General features: G+C 44.0%; 1 protein-coding gene across 1 annotated transcript in view; it reads right to left on the bottom strand.

Moving 5' to 3' along the window:
- LOC311106735 (low density lipoprotein receptor adapter protein 1) overlaps positions 1-16,377 on the bottom strand; it is a gene marked incomplete at both ends in the record, with an annotated part of 149,668 nt that extends 133,291 nt beyond the window's left edge. The window contains one exon of the mRNA XM_084149135.1: positions 16,293-16,377. Coding sequence (XP_084005261.1) covers positions 16,293-16,377 — 85 coding nt within the window. The remainder of the gene's footprint in view (positions 1-16,292) is intronic.
- Positions 16,378-18,128: the final 1,751 nt, after the last annotated feature.

An 18,128-nucleotide genomic window follows, 5' to 3' on the forward strand; every position in this document is an offset into this window, starting at 1 on the left:
TCGAACTCTGCTGGGACCACATGTCCCAGGTCATTGATTGATTGATTTATTGGGAAAGAAGATGCACTGAATACAACCCAGGGGATAATAACGTGGTCATTGAGTTCAGATAGACTGCAAGGTTTCCAGGCCAACCAGGCCATGCATTGTTACATGGCTACAGTCCAGTCTCGAAGAATAGAGCCATCGCTACGCTGATGCTTACTTCATACATTACGTCTGAACGAGTCGCTGGGTACAAGAACCAAATGGCACCCTATTCCCTATGTAGTGCACTACTTTTGAGCAGAGATAGGCCTCCTGCAGTTCAAACTATTCTATTCTTCCAAACCTGTAGTGAGGATTATGGGAGTCTCCTGTCTGTCTGCCAGGCACCGCAGGGATGTCAGCCCTTAGAGCAGAACAAATACACAGAGGCTCGTCCCAAATGCCACCATATTGCCCTGGTGAAAAGTAGTGTACTACAATATATAGAGAATAGGATGCCATTTGGGACTCGGCACTATCTCTCAGAGCTCCCTGGAGAATTCATTCTCTGTCAGTTCCTGACATGAAAGTTAGTGCAGCCTCTTCCCAGTTCATATATATATATATATATATATATATATGAAAGCAAATATTAGTATATTCTCTTCCCGTCCTAGAGTCCGACTGCATGTGTTTCAGGCAAACACTTCAGACCCAATCAGAATCTAGAGTCCGACTGCATGTGTTTCAGGCCAACACTTCAGACCCAATCAGAAGCTAGAGTCTGACTGCATGTGTTTCAGGCCAACACTTCAGACCCAATCAGAAGCTAGAGTCCGACTGCATGTGTTTCAGGCCAACACTTCAGACCCAATCAGAATCTAGAGTCCGACTGCATGTGTTTCAGGTCAACACTTCAGACCCAATCAGAAGCTAGAGTCCGACTGCATGTGTTTCAGGTCAACACTTCAGACCCAATCAGAATCTAGAGTCCGACTGCATGTGTTTCTTTCTTCTTTCTGGCACCCTATTCCCTATATAGTGCACTACTTTTGACCAGGGCCCTGGGAATAGGGTGCCATTTGGGACGATACCATAGAGGGCACAGACAGACAGCGGGAGGAGACAGACAGACAGCGGGAGGAGACATACAGACAGCGGGAGGAGACATACAGACAGCGGGAGGAGACAGACAGACAGCGGGAGGAGACAGACAGACAGTGGGAGGAGACAGACAGACAGCGGGAGGAGACAGACAGACAGCGGGAGGAGACAGACAGACATTGACTATGTTGTTCCCTGTACACAAACAATCCTGAGTCAAGATGACAGACTAGCTAGTCATAATCTCAACTGGAAGGATAGAAGTTATGGAAAACAAGCTTTTAAACACTGATTTCACAAGAACTGACTGACTTAATAATCATAAGGCTTTTAAACACTGATTTCACAAGAACTGACTGACGTAATAATCATAAGGCTTTTAAACACTGATTTCACAAGAACTGACTGACTTAATCAAATCAAATCAAATTTTATTGGTCACATGCGCCGAATACAACAGGTGCAGACATTACAGTGAAATGCTTACTTACAGCCCTTAACCAACAGTGCATTTATTTTAAACAAAAAAGTAAGAATAAAACAACAACAAAAAAGTGTTGAGAAAAAAAGAGCAGAAGTAAAATAAAGTGACAGTAGGGAGGCTATATATACAGTAAAATAAAGTGACAGTAGGGAGGCTATATATACAGGGGGGTACCGTTGCATAGTCAATGTGCGGGGGCACCGGCTAGTTGAGGTAGTTGAGGTAATATGTACATGTGGGTAGAGTTAAAGTGACTATGCATAAATACTTAACAGAGTAGCAGCAGCGTAAAAAGGATGGGGTGGGGGGGCAGTGCAAATAGTCCGGGTAGCCATGATTAGCTGTTCAGGAGTCTTATGGCTTGGGGGTAGAAGCTGTTGAGAAGTCTTTTGGACCTAGACTTGGCACTCCGGTACCGCTTGCCGTGCGGTAGCAGAGAGAACAGTCTATGACTAGGGTGGCTGGAGTCTTTGACAATTTTGAGGGCCTTCCTCTGACACCGCCTGGTATAGAGGTCCTGGATGGCAGGGAGCTTTGCCCCAGTGATGTACTGGGCCGTACGCACTACCCTCTGTAGTGCCTTGCGGTCAGAGGCCAAGCAGTTGCCATACCAGGCGGTGATGCAACCAGTCAGGATGCTCTCGATGGTGCAGCTGTAGAATTTTTTGAGGATCTGAGGACCCATGCCAAATCTTTTTAGTCTCCTGAGGGGGAATAGGCTTTGTCGTGCCCTCTTCACGACTGTCTTGGTGTGTTTGGACCATGATAGTTCGTTGGTGATGTGGACACCAAGGAACTTGAAGCTCTCAACCTGTTCCACTACAGCCCCGTCGATGAGAATGGGGGCGTGCTCAGTCCTCTTTTTTTTCCTGTAGTCCACAATCATCTCCTTTGTCTTGGTCACGTTGAGGGAGAGGTTGTTGTCCTGGCACCACACGGCCAGACTTGTGTCCCGGCCGTGTGGTGTCCCGTTCCTTGAAAGCGGCAGCTCTACCCTTTAGCTCAGTGCGGATGTTTCCTGTAATCCATGGCTTCTGGTTGGGGTATGTACGTACGGTCACTGTGGGGACGACATCATCGATGCACTTATTGATGAAGCCAGTGACTGATGTGGTGTACTCCTCAATGCTGTCTGAAGAATCCCGGAACATGTTCCAGTCTGTGCTAGCAAAACAGTCCTGTAGCTTAGCATCTGCGTCATCTGACCACTTTTTTATTAGCCGAATCACTGGTGCTTCCTGCTTCAGTTTTTGCTTATAAGCAGGAATCAGGAGGATAGAGTTATGGTCAGATTTGCCAAATGGAGGGCGAGGGAGAGCTTTGTATGCGTCTCTGTGTGTGGAGTAAAGGTAGGTCTAGAGTTTTTTCCCCTCTGGTTGCACATTTAACATGCTGGTAGAAATGAGGTAGAACGGATTTAAGTTTCCCTGCATTAAAGTCCCCTGCTACTAGGAGCGCTGCATCTGGATGAGCGTTTTCCTGTTGATTAATGGCCTTGTACAACTCATTCAGTGCAATCTTAATGCCAGCATTGGTTTGTGGTGGTAAATAGACAGCTATGAAAAATATAGATGAAAACTCTCTTGGTAAATAGTGTGGTCTACAGCTTATCATAAGATACTCTACCTCAGGCGAGCAAAACCTCGAGACTTCCTTAGTATTTGATTTTGTGCACCAGCTGTTGTTTACAAATATACACAGACCGCCGCCCCTTGTCTTACCAGAGTCAGACGTTCTGTCCTGCCGATGTAGCGTATAGCCTGCTAGCTGAATGTTGTCATTGTTGTCGTTCAGCCACGACTCCGTGAAACATAAGATATTACAGTTTTTAATGTCCCGTTGGTAGGATAACCGTAATCTTAAATCGTCAATTTTATTCTCAAAAGATTGAACGTTGGCTAATAGGATTGATGGGAGAGGCAGTTTACTCGTTCGCCGTCGGATCCTTACAAGGCACCCGGATCTGCGTCCACGATATCTCCGTCTCTTCCTCACGCGAATGACGGGGATCTGGGCCTTGTTGGGTGTCTGTAGAATATCCTTCGCGAACGCCTCGTTGAAGAAAAAGTCTTCGTCCAACGCGAGGTGAGTAATCGCTGTCCTGATATCCAGAAGCTCTCTTTGGTTATAAGAGACGATGGCAGAAACATTATGTACAAAATAAATTACAAATAACGCGGAAAAACACACATAATAGTACAATTGGTTAGAGGGCTGTAAAACGGCAGCCATCTTCTTCCGGCGCTGTTTTTCTTTCCTTAATAATCATAAGGCTTTTAAACACTGATTTCACAAGAACTGACTGACTTAATAATCATAAGGCTTTTAAACACTGATTTCACAAGAACTGACTGACTTAATAATCATAAGGCTTTTAAACACTGATTTCACAAGAACTGACTGACTTAATAATCATAAGGCTTTTAAACACTGATTTCACAAGAACTGACTGACTTAACAATCATAAGGCTTTTAAACACTGATTTCACAAGAACTGACTGACGTAATAATCATAAGGCTTTTAAATACTGATTTCACAAGAACTGACTGACGTAATAATCATAAGGCTTTTAAACACTGATTTCACAAGAACTGACTGACTTAATAATCATAAGGCTTTTAAACACTGATTTCACAAGAACTGACTGACGTAATAATCATAAGGCTTTTAAACAATAAGGTATTCTCTGTATTTTACAATGTCATAACAGTGGTAACACCAAGAAGAAGCCCAGAGAAAGTTAAGCTGTCAATAAGCCACTGTTCCTATTGACGCTAATCAAACTAACACACATTCCCCAAATCCCATTTGTTACCTCAACTCCTCTCTCGTCAAAGTAGAGTCTATTTAAAGCTATATATAAAGCTGTAATTGAACAGTGAGTACACTACCGTTTAAAAGTTTGGGGTCACTTAGAAATGTCCTTGTTTTCCATGAAAACATACATTAAATGAGTTTGAATAGGAAATGTAGTCATTGAAATGTAGTCATTGACAAGGTTAGAAATAATGGTTTTTAATTGAAATAATAATTGTGTCCTTCAAACTTTGCTTTCGTCAAAGAATCCTCTATTTGCAGCAATTACAGCCTTGCAGACCTTTGGCATTCTAGTTGTCAATCTGAAGAGATTTCACCCCATGCTTCCTGAAGCACCTCCCACAAGTTGGATTGGCTTGATGGGCACTTTTTACGTACCATACGGTCAAGCTGCTCCCACAACAGCTCAATAGGGTTGAGATCCGGTGACTGTGCTGGCCACTCCATTATAGACAGAATACCAGCTGACTGCTTCTTCCCTAAATAGTTCTTGCATAGTTTGGTGCTGTGCTTTGGGTCATTGTCCTGTTGTAGGAGGAAATTGGCTCCAATCAAGCGCCATCCACAGGGTATGGCATGGCGTTGCAAAATGGAGTGATCCTTCTTCAAGATCCCTTTTACCCTTTACAAATCTCCCACTTTACCACCACCAAAGCACCCCCATACCATCACATTGCCTCCACCATGCTTGACAGATGGCATCAAGCACCTTTTCATTTGGTCTGCATCTCACAAATTTTCTTCTTTGTGATCTGAACACCTCAAACTTCGATTAGTCTGTCCATAACACTTTTTTCCAATCTTCCTCTGTCCAGTGTCTGTGTTCTTTTGCCCATCTTAATCTTTTCTTTTTATTGGCCAGTCTGAGATATGGCTTTTTCTTTGCAACTCTGCCTAGAAGGTCAGCATCCCGGAGTTGCCTCTTCACTGTTGACATTGAGACTGGTGTTTTGCGGGTACTATTTAATGAAGCTGCCAGTTGAGGACCAGTGAGGCGCCTGTTTCTCAAACTAGACACTCTAATGTATTTGTCCTCTTGCTCAGTTGTGCACCGGGGCCTCCCACTCCTCTTTCTATTCTGGTTAAAGCCAGTTTGCGCTGTTCTGTGAAGGGAGTAGTACACAGCGTTGTACGAGATCTTCAGTTTCTTGGCAATTTCTCGCATGGAATAGCCTTCATTTCTCAGAACAAGAATAGACTGACGAGTTTCAGGAGAAAGTTATTTGTTTCTGACCATTTTGAGCCTGTAATCGAACCCACAATTGCTGATGCTCCAGATTCTCAACTAATCTCAAGAAGGCCAGTTTTATTGCTTCTTTAATCAGCACAACAGTTTTCAGCTGTGCTAACATAATTGCAAAAGGGGTTTCTAATGATCAATTAGCCTTTTAAAATTTTTACATTTTACATTTTAGTCATTTAGCAGACGCTCTTATCCAGAGCGACTTACAGTTAGTGAATACATATATATATATTTTTTTATATACTGGCCCCCCGTGGGAAACGAACCCACAACCCTGGCGTTGCAAACGCCATGCTCTATCAACTGAGCTACATCCCTGCCGGCCATTCCCTCCCCTACCCTGGACGACGCTGGGCCAATTGTGCGCCGCCCATGAGTCTCCCGGTCGCGGCCGGCTGCGACAGAGCCTGGATTCGAACCAGGATCTCTAGTGGCACAGTTAGCACTGTGATGCAGTGCCTTAGACCACTGCGCCACTCAGGATAAACTTGGATTAGCAAACACAATGTGCCATTGGAACACAGGACTGATGGTTGCTGATAATGGGCCTCTGTACGCCTATGTAGATATTCCATAGAAAAAAATCAGCCGTTTCCAGCTACAATAGCCATTTACAACATGAACAATGTCTACACTGTATTTCTGATCAATTTGATGTTATTTTAATTTTAGGCCATGACTGGGAATAGGAGGAAAGGTCATGACTGGGAATATGAGGAAAGGTCATGACTTGGAATAGGAGGAAAGGTCATGACTGGGAATATGAGGAAAGGTCATGACTGAGAATAGGAGGAAAGGTCATGACTGGGGAATAGGAGGAAAGGTCATGACTGGGGAATAGGAGGAAAGGTCATGACTGGGGAATAGGAGGAAAGGTCATGACTGGGGAATAGGAGGAAAGGTCATGACTGGGGAATATGAGGAAAGGTCATGACTGAGAATAGGAGGAAAGGTCATGACTGGGGAATATGAGGAAAGGTCATGACTGGGAATATGAGGAAAGGTCATGACTGGGGAATATGAGGAAAGGTCATGGCTGGGAATAGGAGGAAAGGCCATGACTGGGAATAGGAGGAAAGGTCATGACTGGGAATAGGAGGAAAGGTCATGACTTGGAATAGGAGGAAAGGTCATGACTGGGAATATGAGGAAAGGTCATGACTGGGAATATGAGGAAAGGTCATGACTGGGAATAGGAGGAAATGTCATGACTGGGGAATATGAGGAAAGGTCATGACTGGGGAATATGAGGAAAGGTCATGACTTGGAATAGGAGGAAAGGCCAGTGCAATACTGTGCATGTATGTCAAAACCAATCAGATGTATGGGTAACTAACAACCGATGAGCAATGGACACTATGGCCTGGAGGAAATGTAATGTTGGCAATAGGGCCTTCTATATTTTACTGAGCTGCCCTCTTGGCCTCCCTTATAAAAAAAGAGGTCTTCTGACCTAAATGGGACTTCCTGCTTCTGACCTAAATGGGACTTCCTGCTTCTGACCTAAATGGAACTTCCTGGTTCTGACCACCTAAATGGGACTTCCTGGTTCTGACCACCTAAATGGGACTTCCTGGTTCTGATCTAAATAGGACTTCCTGGTTCTGACCTAAATGGGACTTCCCCCCCTCTCTCCCTGGAGGTCATGGAATGATACAGCCATACAACCTTGGTTGAATACAGACTCTGGGAGTCAGTTTGTAACGATACAGTCATACATCCTTGGTTGAATACAGAATATAAGCCCACCCAGACTCCCATTCTGTTGTGGTTAATGGTGGTACTGGGCAGGTTAAACAGACTCCCATTCTGTTGTGGTTAATGGTTGGACTGGGCAGGTTAAACAGACAGAGGAGTAGGAAAAGTGTTCACATCCCTTATTCTCCCAAAATAACTAGATCATGTAGTTGTTTCCAACTTACATTATAGTGCTTCTGAAATAATACTATATTCACTATTCCTATCAGAGTCAATATTCATCATATTCTAAAACCAAACCACTGCAATGCCCTGTAATTCGTTTGCCATTCTCCTCACCTCTCCTCTATCTCTCCTCTCCCCTCCTCCTCCCCTCCTCTCCTCTCCTCTCCTCCATCTCTCCTCTCCTCTCCTCTCCTCTCCTCTCCTCTCCTCTCCTCTCCTCCAGCTCCTCTCCTCTCCTCTCCTCCATCTCTCCTCTCCTCCATCTCTCCTCTCCTCTCCTCCATCTCTCCTCTCCTCTCCCCTCCCCTCCTCCTCCTCCTCTCCCCTCCCCTCCTCTTCTCTCCTCTCCTCTCCTCTCCTCTCCCCTCTCCCCTATACCCCCAGTTCCCCTATTCTGATCTAATGACAGTTAATGATGTCTGAGTCCAAATATTATTTCAGATTAGATCCCTCCTCTCTCCAGGTTTACTGTGTCTGGCAAACAGGCTGAGCTAGCTTCCTGTGATTGGTCGAGGGGATAGTGATGTATTGTATTGGTCGAGGGGATAGTGATGTATTGTATTGGTCGAGGGGGATAGTGATGTATTGTATTGGTCGAGGGGGATAGTGATGTATTGTATTGGTCGAGGGGATAGTGATGTATTGTATTGGTCGAGGGGATAGTGATGTATTGTATTGGTCGAGGGGATAGTGATGTATTGTATTGGTCGAGGGGATAGTGATGTATTGTATTGGTCGAGGGGGATAGTGATGTATTGTATTGGTCGAGGGGATAGTGATGTATTGTATTGGTCGAGGGGGATAGTGATGTATTGTATTGGTCGAGGGGGATAGTGATGTATTGTATTGGTCGAGGGGATAGTGATGTATTGTATTGGTCGAGGGGATAGTGATGTATTGTATTGGTCGAGGGGATAGTGATGTATTGTATTGGTCGAGGGGGATAGTGATGTATTGTATTGGTCGAGGGGATAGTGATGTATTGTATTGGTCGAGGGGGATAGTGATGTATTGTATTGGTCGAGGGGATAGTGATGTATTGTATTGGTCGAGGGGATAGTGATGTATTGTATTGGTCGAGGGGATAGTGATGTATTGTATTGGTCGAGGGGATAGTGATGTATTGTATTGGTCGAGGGGATAGTGATGTATTGTATTGGTCGAGGGGGATAGTGATGTATTGTATTGGTCGAGGGGATAGTGATGTATTGTATTGGTCGAGGGGATAGTGATGTATTGTATTGGTCGAGGGATAGTGATGTATTGTATTGGTCGAGGGGATAGTGATGTATTGTATTGGTCGAGGGGGATAGTGATGTATTGTATTGGTCGAGGGGATAGTGATGTATTGTATTGGTCGAGGGGATAGTGATGTATTGTATTGGTCGAGGGGATAGTGATGTATTGTATTGGTCGAGGGGATAGTGATGTATTGTATTGGTCGAGGGGATAGTGATGTATTGTATTGGTCGAGGGGATAGTGATGTATTGTATTGGTCGAGGGGATAGTGATGTATTGTATTGGTCGAGGGGATAGTGATGTATTGTATTGGTCGAGGGGATAGTGATGTATTGTATTGGTCGAGGGGATAGTGATGTATTGTATTGGTCGAGGGGGATAGTGATGTATTGTATTGGTCGAGGGGATAGTGATGTATTGTATTGGTCGAGGGGATAGTGATGTATTGTATTGGTCGAGGGGATAGTGATGTATTGTATTGGTCGAGGGGATAGTGATGTATTGTATTGGTCGAGGGGATAGTGATGTATTGTATTGGTCGAGGGGATAGTGATGTATTGTATTGGTCGAGGGGGATAGTGATGTATTGTATTGGTCGAGGGGATAGTGATGTATTGTATTGGTCGAGGGGATAGTGATGTATTGTATTGGTCGAGGGGATAGTGATGTATTGTATTGGTCGAGGGGGATAGTGATGTATTGTATTGGTCGAGGGGATAGTGATGTATTGTATTGGTCGAGGGGATAGTGATGTATTGTATTGGTCGAGGGGATAGTGATGTATTGTATTGGTCGAGGGGGATAGTGATGTATTGTATTGGTCGAGGGGGATAGTGTAGTAATAAAGACTGGAAGTAACTGGGACAGAATTGAGCTGCAGCTGCTGGGCTCAAATGTGACTAAATAAAAGAAGACAATCTGCTGGGTTCATAGGCCTCCTCTTAGCCTGTAGCCATATAGTGTCCATGCCTGTTCTATCTTCCTTCTGGGGCTGTGCCTCCTGTAGATTGCGATGAGCAGTCCCAAAAAGAGGAGTCCTTTCTGTCCCCTATGGCAGTTGGTCAGGTTTGACCTTTTGGAACATCTAACGGTCGCCTTGCTCCTGTTCTTCCTGACAAGATCCAAGGGGGAGGGATCACTCTCCTGCCCTAGCCAATCACATACTATTCCTCCTGACCACATGCTGCGTCCTCTCCTGCCCTAGCCAATCACATACTATCCTCCTGACCACATGCTGCGTCCTCTCCTGCCCTAGCCAATGACATACTCTCCTCCTGACCTCGACAGATGACAGTCACCAGAAAGAGCTGAGCTTGTGCTTTCTCTTCTTGGCTGAAGGGCTGACATTAAAACTGAGCCTTTTCTCAGAGGGAAAATGGCAACCACTTCTAGTCTTTCTCCATGCCAAAATGTATTTAACTAATTATGTGACTTCTGAAGGTAATTGGTTGCACCAGATCTTATTTAGGGGCTTCATAGCAAAGGGGGTGAATACATATGCACGCACCACTTTTCCGTTATTTATTTTTTTGTATTTTTTGAAACAAGTTATTGTTTTCATTTCACTTCACCAATTTGGACTATTTTGTGTATGTCCATTACATGAAATCCAAATAAAAATCAATTTCAATTACAGGTTGTAATGCAAAAAAATCTGAAAAACGCCAAGGGGGATGAATACTTTTGCAAGGCACTGTATGTGAAAATATGAAGTGCATATTCCTATTAAACTTCACAGTAAGGAATAAGTTTGTAAAGGAAAAATATGTTCCTACCTTAGTTTTCAAAACCTCCCACAATGACTCTCCCCATGTCAAGTCCATTTTAACTCCCGACAGTCAATTTCTGGCTCAAAGTCAATTTCTCGCTCAAAGCCATTGGTTGGGACTGTTATATGCCCGAACTCAAAATCAATTGGGCTCTCCAAAAGTAACATGGTCGCTGTGATAGGACATGTTTTTGTGATTGACGATTGTCAGTATTTTTCCCTGTCTAATGCAGCTGTAGCAGTCTCTCTCTTTCTCCCACCTTGATTTGAAACCTTTCACGTCCGACTTTGTCAGTGTTAACCAGCCTCTATATGCCCACAAGCTTAGTAGGACATGTTTGTGTGTGGGGAAAAGTAGGATTGCCAATTTAAAAATCAAAATACATCTCTATAAATGCTGGATAGTACATTCATATCACTCAAAACTAAAAATCCTATTTCCTTTCATTCAGTGAGGTATAAACCTACAGCTAGACAGAGATAAAGATAACATGTGATTTACAATGTACTTTACCTCAAATCACACCAGATGACTGTCTGTTTGGCAACATACTGCAGCTAGCAGCCATGCTAAACCTTGTTATGGTTCCAGCAGCCAGCTCTGACACATCACTGACACACTCACTCACACATACACACACACACACACAAACAGCACACACAACAACCACACACACACCAACACACACACAGAGACACACACGCTGGCACAGAAAGACGGTCCTCCTTCCAAACCCACAAGAGTTAAGTAGCTTCTGGACATTAGCTGTCACTCTGTTAGTCTGTCTCTGATGTGTGTGTGTGTGTGTGTGTGTGTGTGTGTGTGTGTGTGTGTGTGTGTGTGTGTGTGTGTGTGTGTGTGTGTGTGTGTGTGTGTGTGTGTGTGTGTGAGACAGTCTGTGTGTCTCCGACTGCTCTCTCTTCCACCCTGATTCCCCCGGTAAATAATGCAGACATAAAAAAACCCAGCTCTAATAATGTCACCCAAAACCCAGCTACATTCACTCTAATAATGTCATTCTGTCTGGCACAAAGCTCACAGCCCTCATCCAGTCACAAAGCTCACAGCCCTCATCCAGTCACAAAGCTCACAGTCCTCATCCAGTCACAAGGCTCACAGCCCTCATCCAGGCACAATGCTCACAGCCCTCATCCAGTCACAAAGCTCACAGCCCTCATCCAGTCACAAAGCTCACAGCCCTCATCCAGGCACAAAGCTCACAGCCCTCATCCAGGCACAAAGCTCACAGCCCTCATCCAGTCACAAAGCTCACAGCCCTCATACAGTCACAAAGCTCACAGCCCTCATCCAGTCACAAAGCCCACAGCCCTCCAGTCACAAAGCTCACAGCCCTCATCCAGTCACAATGCTCACAGCCCTCATCCAGTCACAAAGCTCACAGCCCTCATCCAGTCACAAAGCTCACAGCCCTCATCCAGTCACAAAGCCCACAGCCCTCATCCAGTCACAATGCTTCCAACAACAATTGTCTCACAGGAACACAACAGCCAGAGTAGAAGCCACAACGTTTCTGTCCTCTGAAAAAGGGTTTGATAATTTTCATTATTCGAATGATGATGTTGATGATGATGGTGTTGATGATGATGATGGTGTTGATGATGATGATGTTGATGATGATGATGGTGTGTGATGATGATGATGATGATGATGATGATGATGATGATGATGATGTGTGGATAATATCTTCTCTTATCATTAATCACCATCTAATCTTCGTAATCCAGACCTAGTTTACAACCTAAACATTAGGACACTAGGACACTAGCAGTCCTAACCACCAGATGACTAACTAGTCACTACACAGTCACTATGGCAGCTAGTGTCCTAATTTATGGACGTAATGCATTAACACACACACACACACACACACACACACACACACACACACACACACACACACACACACACACACACACACACTAGGGAATCATTAAAATATGAATCCAATAGGAGCATATCCAAACCCCTCAGGTTCACATTTAAATGTAATAATTAATTTATACTGCGTTGGTTTCAAAGTGACTCTAGCTGTTCAGCACATCTCTGTGTGCGTCCCAAATGGCCACCCTATTCCCCATAGTGCACTACGTTGAACAGGGCCCTTAAGTCTCTGGTCTAAAGTAGTGCACTATGTAGGGAATAGGGTGGTCATTTGGGACGCAGTCTGTGAAATTAGTCAGTCTGCTCAGTTAGTCAGTCTGCCGAGGATTTGCAATGTCTAGGTGCAATATTCAATCAAAATCAGAAACCGGGATTCCAGGGTTAAAGTCAAAAATATTATTCTCAGTAAATCATGTTTTATTTATGTTTATGACTTTGTTACTCCAGAAACTGGTTTGATTGAATAGAGTAGAGCTGTACCGTACTCTACTGTACTTTAAGTCTACATCTCAAATTGCACCCTATTCCCAAAGTGCACTACTTTGGGTCCTGGTCCCTGGTCAAAGGTAGTGCACTATATAGGGAATAGGGTGCCATGTAGGATGCAGTGTCTGTTTTTGTCTTCCCCTGAGCTCTGGTGGAGGCTTGAGGAAGAAGTGTTTTCTCGCCCAGGGAGAGACTCTTCAACCAAACGCTTCACACTTCAGAGTGACAGCACACAGCAGCAAGCACTGCCATGAGCTAGAGACCAACCGCCAGTCACTGCCTGTCTGTCTGTCTGTCTGTCTGTCTGTCTCTCTCTCTCTCTCTCTCTCTCTCTATGTTTCTGTCTGTCTCTCTCTCTATGGCTCTGTAGGTCTCTCTCACTCTATGGCTCTGTCTGTCTCTCTGTTTCTATGTCTCGATGTCTCGATGTCTCTGTATGTCTCTCTGTCTGTCTCTCTGTTTCTATGTCTCGATGTCTCGATGTCTCTGTATGTCTCTCTGTCTGTCTCTCTGTTTCTATGTCTCGATGTCTCGATGTCTCTGTATGTCTCTCTGTCTGTCTCTCTGTCTCTATGTCTCTATGTCTCTGTATGTCTCTGTATGTCTCTGTATGTCTCTGTATGTCTCTCTGTCTCGATGTCTCTATGTCTCTGTCTGTCTCTCTGTCTCTGTATGTCTCTCTGTCTCGATGTCTCTGTCTATCTCTCTGTCTCGATGTCTCTGTCTATCTCTCTGTCTCTATATGTCTCTCTGTCTATCTCTCTGTCTCTATGTCTCTGTATGTCTGACTATATCTTTCTCTCTATGGTTCTTTCTCTCTCTCTCTCTCTCTCTATGGTTCTGTCTCTCTCTATATATACAGTGGGGAGAAGTATTTGATACACTGCCGATTTTGCAGGTTTTCCTACTTACAAAGCATGTAGAGGTCTGTAATTTTTATCATAGGTACACTTCAACTGTAAGAGACGGAATCTAAAACAAAAATCCAGAAAATCACATTGTATGATGTTTAAGTAATTAATTTGCATTTTATTGCATGACATAAGTATTTGATCACCTACCAACCAGTAAGAATTCCGGCTCTCACAGACCTGTTAGTTTTTCTTTAAGAAGCCCTCCTGTTCTCCACTCATTACCTGTATTAACTGCACCTGTTTGAACTCGTTACCTGTATAAAAGACATCTGTCCACACACTCAATCAAACAGACTCCAACCTCTCCACAATGGCCAAGACCAGAGAGCTGTGTAAGGACATCAGGGATAAAATTGTAGACCTGCACAAGGCTGGGATGGGCTACAGGACAATAGGCAAGCAGCTTGGTGAGAAGACAACAACTGTTGGCGCAATTATTAGAAAATGGAAGAAGTTCAAGATGACGGTCAATCACCCTTGGTCTGGGAATCCATGCAAGATCTCACCTCGTGGGGCATCAATGATCATGAGGAAGGTGAGGGATCAGCCCAGAACTACACGGCAGGACCTGGTCAATGACCTGAAGAGAGCTGGGACCACAGTCTCAAAGGAAACCATTAGTAACACACTACGTTGTCATGGATTAAAATCCTGCAGCGCACGCAAGGTCCCCCTGCTCAAGCCAGCGCATGTCCAGGCCCGTCTGAAGTTTGCCAATGACCATCTGGATGATTCAGAGGAGGAATGGGAGAAGGTCATGTGGTCTGATGAGACAAAAATAGAGCTTTTTGGTCTAAACTCCACTCGCCGTGTTTGGAGGAAGAAGAAGGATGAGTACAACCCCAAGAACACCATCTCAACCGTGAAGCATGGAGGTGGAAACATCATTCTTTGGGGATGCTTTTCTGCAAAGGGGACAGGACGACTGCATCGTATTGAGGGGAGGATGGATGGGGCCATGTATCATGAGATCTTGGCCAACAACCTCCTTCCCTCAGTAAGAGCATTGAAGATGGGTCGTGGCTGGGTCTTCCAGCATGACAACGACCCGAAACACACAGCCAGGGCAACTAAGGAGTGGCTCCGTAAGAAGCATCTCAAGGTCCTGGAGTGGCCTAGCCAGTCTCCAGACCTGAACCCAATAGAAAATCTTTGGAGGGAGCTGAAAGTCCGTATTGCCCAGCGACAGCCCCGAAACCTGAAGGATCTGGAGAAGGTCTGTATGGAGGAGTGGGCCAAAATCCCTGCTGCAGTGTGTGCAAACCTGGTCAAGACCTACAGGAAACGTATGATCTCTGTAATTGCAAACAAAGGTTTCTGTACCAAATATTAAGTTATGAATTTCTGATGTATCAAATACTTATGTCATGCAAAAAAATGCACATGAATTACTTAAAAATCATACAATGTGATTTTCTGGATTTTTGTTTTAGATTCCGTCTCTCACAGTTGAAGTGTACCTATGATACAAATGACAGACCTCTACATGCTTTGTAAGTAGGAAAACCTGTAAAATCGGCAGTGTATCAAATACTTGTTCTCCCCACTGTATATGGCTCTCTCTCTCTCTCTCTCTATCTCTCGTCCCCTACTGGCCCGTCTCTCTGACCTCTCTCTTCTCATCAAGAGAGGATATTGTACATTCTACAGCCTGCTGTATTCTACAAACTGGACTGAGTTGACAGACAGTTTTAACCCAACTGAGAATTGTAAAGAAAGGAGGACAAGTGCTGTTGGAGTTAAAAGGAAAAGTCAGCAAACACTGAGGAAGAGAAATGCATTGTTCCACTGGGATTTAACTTGACAGTGAACAAGTGTGCATTTTCATATAACAAAGAATAAGCTATAGGCTGTATGTGATATACAACCAATGAGTCTGTGGTATCCTTAAAATAGGACTTTGTATTTTGAAAGTTATGAATTCAGACACCAACAGTAATGTAAATTGTCCTTGTGCCCTGGAGTAGAAAAATAGCATATGTCTGAAGTTAGTAAGATACTTACCATGGTTATACTGCCTGACGGTGCTTTAAATAATTGATTCATCACACACGAGTGTGCAGTGGACGACTTAGGTAACCAGATAATAGGAATAGCATTAGGACCAGGAAAAATGGCCATATTGCCCGGTGCACTGGGCAGAAATAAAGGGCAATATTGTTTAGATAGATAATGCGTTGTAAAAACGTTACATTATTGCAATTCAATAAGGTATACTGCAACCTATTGTTTTCCATCACACACAATGTCACACACCTGTACAGTTCTTTAGTTTCTATACCAACAAGAGTGGTGAGAACAGAACAAGACAGACAGCCTATTGTCAGCGCTATCCTTTGCTTGTGACAGCTAGTCTCGTTGCATTGTGCTATAGCCTAACGTTGCCGTGTCTTTGCATCGATATGTGCTCTTTCTACCAGTGTGAATTGACGATAGACTTACTTTCGTGCTTGGAGGTGCCCCATGTGTGCCGCGGAACTCCGGGACTCTTGATAATCGCTCTTCCAGCTGATTTCAGAGCATCCATGCTTCAGTGTATCTCAGTGGCAGGTGGATACCTTTCCTCTTCGCTTGCTTCGGCTCAGAAAGAGAAACGATAGTAGCCAGCCTACGTAAGCTACAATAGTCGACTACTAGTGATGCGCGGTGCAGCGAGCGAACAAGCAGCCGATAGGACCAAGTTCAAACTCCCGTTCCTTGAAACAAGGGTCCGTTGCTCTCCGGTGCTGCCTGGGTTGGGAGCGGAACGAACATGGGGCGGGCATGAAGGAAAGGTGTGTCTAGCCCTCCGCCACACCCATTTCTAGAGGAGTCTTGCATAGAGCCCCACAGTGGAGGTGTCATAATACCCATAAAACCTAGCGGTCAAACAGGGAAATGGTTCCAATCGTTTTTCCACCATTCATTTTTCCCATAGGGGATTTTAGAAACAATTCAAAAAAAGGCTGTGTTTTGTGTAGGCTTACCCTGGCATGACGTTTTGATAACCGTGTAAATCTATCTCGGACAAGGTGACTTTTATCAATATATTTGGCTCTATTTACTCTCAGATTCGAAAATGCTAATTAGCATAAAAGTAGACATCACGCAAAACTACAAATCCCTGCAAGCTCCTGCACATCAGCTCCAGCTGACAACTTTATTAACAGTTATTGAGTTAATTTACTTGCACAAGACAGTTCAAAGAATTGCCCATTTAAATAAATGTAGGCAATTTAATCATTACTACATTTAGTTAACACTAGATAGTTAATCCGGAGATTATTACCTTTGACTCAATTCAGCAGTCTCGTCCAGATCATCATGGCATTTGTAGTTCTTTATGATAGCCATATTAGCAGCTAATTAGCATTTCACTTTTGTCGGGGTAAATAAAAGGCACCTTGTCCTGGAGAGAGTCAGGGTAAGACTACACGAAGTGTTTCTAAAATCCCCTATTGGAACTATTTCCCTGTTTGACCGCTAGGTTTTATGGGTATTATGACTCATACTGTGGTACTCTATTGAATGCGGTACATTTGCAGATTAATTCTATAAATTCGTATTATCGCTCTCTAGTGCATTTACAATATAGCCTAACTCCGTTCTCAATCATGGAAATAAGTTTTAGATGGAATTAAATTACTAAAGGAACAACTGGCAGAACACTTGCTGCGTGATGTGAGGGCAGGAGCCGCTCACAGGTAGGCTAGATCAGGACGAAAGTAAAGCGAAAATGTTTTATTGATATAGAGAGAAATAGTAATGGCGTCTTTTTGAAGGCACTAACTCCGCCATGGTTCCTTGGACAAAGCCTATTGGGAAATGAATGGCATTTTTGTAGGGTGGTTGGATAAACTCTGAAAATAAGGTCCGTGATAAACAAAGGTTTAGGAGATCTTATACGTTTTGTTTTTATGAGATAGTCTTCATCAGCTAATGTAATAACACAAAGCACATAAAGGCTTCATCATTCATAAAGGTCACAAACAGTCATCCCTCTACCAGTCATCCCTCTAACAGTCATCCCTCTACCAGTCATCCCTCTAACAGTCATCCCTCTACCAGTCATCCCTCTAACAGTCATCCCTCTACCAGTCATCCCTCTAACAGTCATCCCTCTACCAGTCATCCCTCTAACAGTCATCCCTCTACCAGTCATCCCTCTAACAGTCATCCCTCTACCAGTCATCCCTCTAACAGTCATCCCTCTACCAGTCATCCCTCTAACAGTCATCCCTCTACCAGTCATCCCTCTACCAGTCATCCCTCTAACAGTCATCCCTCTACCAGTCATCC

Source organism: Coregonus lavaretus, assembly GCF_964263955.1.
Source record: "Coregonus lavaretus genome assembly, chromosome: 31".
NCBI lineage: Eukaryota > Metazoa > Chordata > Actinopteri > Salmoniformes > Salmonidae > Coregonus > Coregonus lavaretus.